At 49.7% G+C, this 6000-nt stretch overlaps 1 protein-coding gene across 2 annotated transcripts in view; it reads left to right on the top strand.

Moving 5' to 3' along the window:
- The first annotated feature begins 2780 nt into the window (after positions 1 to 2780).
- Positions 2781 to 6000, top strand: part of ANAPC4 (anaphase promoting complex subunit 4) — a 33751-nt gene continuing 30531 nt past the window's right edge. For both annotated transcript variants that reach the window (XM_054729726.1, XM_054729723.1), the window contains exons 1-2: positions 2781 to 2872; positions 2957 to 3095. In XM_054729726.1, coding sequence (XP_054585701.1) covers positions 2967 to 3095 — 129 coding nt within the window. In that variant the 5' untranslated portion in view covers positions 2781 to 2872; positions 2957 to 2966. The remainder of the gene's footprint in view (positions 2873 to 2956; positions 3096 to 6000) is intronic.

The raw sequence follows: 6000 nt of genomic DNA, 5'->3' as shown, positions 1-6000 counted from the left end.
GCCTTTCCAGCCGCCATTGGCCACTACAGACTTTCGCACCACGCCTCCACCTGATGTCGTCTTCACTGAACTCTTCTGCTCTGGTCCACTTTCTCCTCCTTCCCCTCATCCCCGCACCCCTAACCCAACAACGACCAGTTCTCTAGTCCCTGAATCTGTGCACCCAAATATCCCAACCTCAGTCTTGACTTTCATTCCTCCAATCTAATCACTAATCAGTTCTTGTTCTTCTACCTCAGAAATGTCTCTGGAATCTCCTCCCCACACCCAGCTTGTCTTCCTGTACCTTTACACCTCTCCGTAATGCAGCATGATCCCCCTTCCCCAGTGAACGTGTTGGGAGCAGTCTGGCCCTTCAAAATTCCACGCCACATATTATAACACCTGGAAAGATGCCATCAGCATGAGCCAGCCCAAGGGATGTAGTGATCAAAGCAGCCTAGCTGCCAAAAAGTTATTTCAAAAAAGCTAGTTCTTGTATTTTTTTCCTCAAGCACTAGAAAGAGGATATAAAGAGCATGGAAATTCTTAAAGTGTATTTTCTCTTACATTTCCTTCCTTCCTCCCCACCTCCATACTTTAACATCTCCTGCCATTGCCTCTTTAAAAAAGCACTGGTAACCGATCCCTGGGCTTTCCCCCTTTCTGCTTGATTCTGTGCCACAGAAGTACAAACAAACAAACATTGCAATCCATGTTTTCATTAGAGAACGGGAAAGGCAAGGAAATGGAGTGGCTAAATCCAAAATCTCCTTTATGGGGCAATGGGAAAAAGGCTGGGAACACTGTTAATATAGCTCTCGTCCTTGGCTACTTTGGATCATTTCCAGTAATAATCCCTGCCCCCTACTCCCATCAGTACACACGAGGCACTACTATGGCCACATGCAATTATTTGCTGTCTCCTGCCACATCCTGAACTCCACACTCATGCTGTGCTGTTTCCTGTGCCGTAATGCCTTCTGGGAAATTCACTCCTGTGTGAAGGCTTCATAATGTGCAGGTAGTTACTCTCCTGTGTCCGTAGCACTGAGTGCATACCTCTACCTGTTCTTTTCATGTATTTTATGACGGTTCATATTCAGGATGAGTTTCAGGAAAACGGGCATTCATTTTCCATAGGAATGTTAAGGAGATAGATATTGGACCCCCATCATCCAAATTATCCGTTATTGCCACCCCAGAACATTAATACCTGAACATGCATTTCATGAATAACAAAGGCAAGTCCATTCTCACCTTAGAAATGGGAAACATGCTAAATAAATTGTTTGGCAAGGGAAAAAGTCTATCTCTGAGAGGAAGCAGGGTAAGTATTGAGTAGTTCAATTGGTTAGAGCTTGGACCCAATATGCCAAGGTTGTGGTTCCATCCTGGTCTAGAGCACATACAAGCATCAACCAGTGAAGGCATCAATACGTGGAACAACAAATCGATGTTCCTCTCCTTTCCTTTCTCTCTAAAAAGCAATCAAAAATGTTTAAAAAGAAAGGTAAAGACACTTAGGAAGAGTGTCTGGCATAAAATAGTGCCAGGAATATTAGTTGCTGCATGAACTAGCCTGCTCTATCACCTAATTCCCACCAGGCTAGATCCAGATAGAGGGCAAGAAGATGGGGCTTGTTGAAGGTTGAAGATCTGCCACCTCTCTCCTTCCAACAGTAAAAGAAGTGAAAGGTAGATGATTTCTACCGTAGATTTTTAAGTTCCAGAATCACAGGATAATACTGTCACCTTCTCTCAACCCCGTTTTAAGTCGGGGAGCTTTTGAACATTTAAATGTGTCCTGTATCAGGGAGCATCAGGTGGGTTCTGCAGAGCCTGTGCCCCGTGTGCATTCCTGTAGCCCAGACTCTAGTCGATTCTCCAATGGCTATGGGATACATCCGGGACGGGTCCCACAGCCCACATTTATCATGGTGGGGTTCCTACCACTAACAGGTTGTGAGGCTTAAATGGGATAAAGGATCCAGATAGTTGTCTTGTGTCAGAGATTTCAGAGGCGGGCCCTTCCACCTTGGCTGCAACTTGGAAAACACCTAGAGAGTTTTAATAAATACTGGGTCCCATCCGGTATTAGTTCTCTCTTCATTGGCCTGGGGTACCTACTGCCTGGGCCCGGGAGGAAGGGGGTGGATGGGTGTGTGTGTGTGTGCAAAACCTCTCCGGGAGCCGCGGTCGCCAACCGGTGGTCCGACCATCGGAGGTCAGTGAGGTCCGAAAGGTTGGCGACGGCTGACCAGGTGATTCAATTAGCACCCGGACTGAACACCTGTTTAGAAACCGTCAAAGGAGGCACCAGCCGACCAGGACCTAAAGTTTGCGGTGTTTTTCGTCTCTAAGGCCTCACACCCACAAACCAGTAACTGTCCATTCACCGAAAGCAATGAATTTCCCCGAAAACCGATAAGACCTGCGCACACAAGCCTGGCCCACAGACCCGCCTGCGGTCTCCGCGCCGCGCCCACACGCTCCCGCCCCTTCCAGCCCCGCGTCCGGTCCCGCGCGCGCGCTCCCCGCGCCCGAGCGCTCCCGCCCGCCCCCTCCAGCCCCGCGTCCGGCTCGCCCGCACGCCCCCCGCCCCCCCCAGCCCCGCGCCTGTCCCGCCCTCGCGCCCTCCGCGTCCGCGGCTCACATCGCCCGCGCGAACACACCCGCCCGCTCCAGCCCCGCTTCTCGCGGCGCAGTGGCGCCCCCCGTGCCCCGCGCCCAGCCCCGCGCCCACGCCGCCCTCTTCCTCTCGCGAGGAAGCCCGGGCGCCGGAAGTGCCCGAGTGCGCGGCGGCGGCAGGGCTGCACGGAGGCGCCGGCGCGCCGCGGGCCGAGGGAGGGGGAAGCCGTCGGCCTCGTCGGCTGCCCTGGGCTTCTCGCAGGTACCGCCGCGGTCGGGCTCCCGGGGAGGGCGGGGGCGGGGACGCGGGGGCCCCTGCGGGCCTCCGACCGAGCTGTTGTTGCAGAGTCGCCCCCATGCTGCGGTTTCCGACCTGTTTCCCGTCCTTCCGGGTGGTGGGAGAGAAGCAGCTGCCGCAGGAGATCGTGTTCCTGGTCTGGTCCCCCAAGCGGGACCTCATCGCTCTGGCCAACACCGCGGGCGAGGTGGGTGAGCGAGCCCCAGACGCCCCAGCCTCAGTTTCCCCTTCCGCGGACCGGGCGGGCCACCTGCCTACCCCTCTCCCTTCCAGGCCGGCTGTAAACTTCCAGTGAAAGTGTAAGGGACCATATGCGGGAAAGACCATTTATATGCTTATTTTATGTATTTTGTGGCTAAATTAAGTTTTCACACACACAGTCCTGCGTGCCCGTCTCTTTTGGTCATTTATTTGCTAACTGGGCTTTTGAAAAAGCCCATCACGTGCCACTTACTCGTAGCAGTAGGTCCACAGACCCCAAGTTAGCTTGCAGTTTAGCAGCAGAAGAAAGAGGAGTTACTGTCAAACTTTAGCTGCAGATGTGCATGCGTGTACCTGCCACAGAGGATGTGTTTAAGCATTTATATGTTTTTGCCCAAGTTTTGTATTATGTGCTGGATAGCCACCGCCCATTAGAAATACCTTTAAAACAAGGGAGTGAAGGCTCACTGGATTCCTGGTGGGGGGTACATTAGTGTTGACAGCATGTCTAGTTGACAGTATATTCTTTTTTTTTTTTAATAAATCTTTATTGTTCAGATTATTACAGGTGTTCCTCTTTTTTTTTCCTCCCATAGCTCCCCTCCACCTGATTCCCCACCCCACCCCATGCCCTTACCCCCCTCCCCCCCCCACTGTCTTCATCCATAGGTGTAAGATTTTTGTCCAATCTCTTCCCACACCCCTCACACCCCCTTACCCCCGTGAAATGTCAGTCCACTCCCTTTCTATGTCCCTGATTCTATTATACTCATCAGTTTATTCTGTTCATCAGATTTTTTATTCACTTGATTTTTAGATTCACTTGTTGGTAGGTATGTATTTGATGTCATTTTGTTGTTCATAATTTTTATCTTTACTTTTTTCTTCTTTTTCCTCTTCTTAAAGAATACCCTTCAGCATTTCATGTAATCCTGGTTTGATGGTGATGAACTCCTTTAGCTTTTTCTTGTCTGTGAAGCTCTTTATCTGACCTTCCATTCTGAATGATAGCTTTGCTGGGTAGAGTAATCTTGGTTGTAGGTTCTTGCTGTTCATCACTTTGAATATTTCTTGCCATTCCCTTCTGGCCTGCATAGTTTCTGTTGAGAAATCAGCTGACAATCATATGGGTACTCCCTTGTAGGTAACTAACTGTTTTTCTCTTGCTGCTTTCAAGATTCTCTCTTTGTCTTTTGCCCTTTGCATTTTAATTATGATGTGTCTTGGTGTGGTCCTCTTTGGATTCCTCTTGTTTGGGGTTCTGTGTGCTTCCTGGACTTGTAAGTATATTTCTTTCACCAGGTGGGGGAAGTTTTCAGTCATTATTTCTTCTAATAGGTTTTCAATATTTTGCTCTCTCTCTTCTTCTGGTACCCCAATAATTCGGATGTTGGTACGCTTAAAGTTGTCCCAGAAGCTCCTTACACTATCTTCAGATTTTTGGATTCTTTTTTCTTTTTGTTTTTCTGGTTGGGTGTTTTTTGTTTCCTCATATTTCAGATCTTTGGTTTGATTCTTGGGGTCCTTTGATCTAGAGGACCCCAAGTTGAATTTCTGTATATTCTTTATTTCAGACAGTGTATGCTTAATTTCTGACTGGTCCTTTTCCATTTTTTTGGCATTCTCATTAAGGTCCTTGAAGGTCTCACTAAGCTCCTCGTAGGTCTCATCAAGTTTCTCAGCGGTTTTTAGAAGATTCTATGTCCAGTAGTTTGCTTTCCTCCATTTCTTTCATTCGTGACATGTTTCTTTGTCTCCACATTTTGGCTGCTTCCCTGTGTTGATGGAGTGGCTTTGTGTGGTAGGTGACCTATAGGGGCCAGTGGCTCAGCCTCCCCAATCACCTGAGGTGGACGCTCTTGGTGCACCCCTTTGTGGGCTGAGTGCAAAGTCTTGGTGTAGTTAAGCCTTGATTGCTGTTGATATCACTGGGAGGAATTGATCTCCAGGCCAATTGGCTGTGAGGACCCGCTGTGTCTATAATGGAAGAACTGCTGCGCTGGAGACACGCTTATGGGGCAGGACTTGCTTCAGTGGGGCTTTGGTGCTCACTGAGTCTGCCTCTTGAATGTGTCACTTATGGATGTGAGGAGTTGAAATCTGGTGTCGTCTCACACTGACCACTAGGTACACTAGCTTCTGAATCTCCAATGGGGTGCAGGTCAGCTACTGTCTGAGGCTACCCAGCAGGAGCTACAGCGAGAACTACCGTTTTCTCCTCTTTGCTTGGGGTTTGGAGGTTTTGGCACTTTCTGACCAGAGCTGCAGTTTGTTAGGTTAAGCTGCGATAGGGGAGGCCATTCATATGCAAAAGCCGCTGCGTGGAGCTTGGGTGGGTTTGTAGATTGTGCGGGGCAGGGTCTCAGGGAGTCACTAGGCTAGGGTGTGGCAAACAGCGATGGCTGCCAGTCAGCCGTCTCTGCGTCTCCGAGTTTCCGCATCCCTGCGTCTCACGTCCCAGCGCAGTAAACAATGATTGCTGGGCGCACTTCTGCAAGAAAGTCACCCTCACTTTCCAACCCGATGGCAGACAGTCCAGCTTCTCCCCATAGGAGTTTGGGTCCCCAGCGTCTCCCCAAAAACTGGAGTTCAGAGTAATTGGGAGCTAGTCTCCCTTCGGGTTGAAAAAACGCCCGCCGCCAGCCCGGTTCGCGCACCTCCATACCTCAGCTTTTCAGCGCTTGTGCACGTCTCAGTGCTCTTTTCTCTTTCATTCTAGTTGTAGAACTTCCACTCAGCCAGCTTTCCCGTGGTTCTGGGTGATATACGTTTTGTCTTTTAGTTGTAGTTTTGAAACTGTTGTGCGAGGCAGCAGTTTAGCTGTTTACCTATGCCGCCATCTTGGTTTTTGACAGTATATTCTTGAGCTTCATCCTGGTTGTACCAAACTT

This window comes from Eptesicus fuscus, chromosome 2, assembly GCF_027574615.1.
Source record: "Eptesicus fuscus isolate TK198812 chromosome 2, DD_ASM_mEF_20220401, whole genome shotgun sequence".
NCBI lineage: Eukaryota > Metazoa > Chordata > Mammalia > Chiroptera > Vespertilionidae > Eptesicus > Eptesicus fuscus.
Note: the sequence above shows the minus strand (reverse complement) of the source record. Positions and strands in the feature narration are given on the sequence as shown.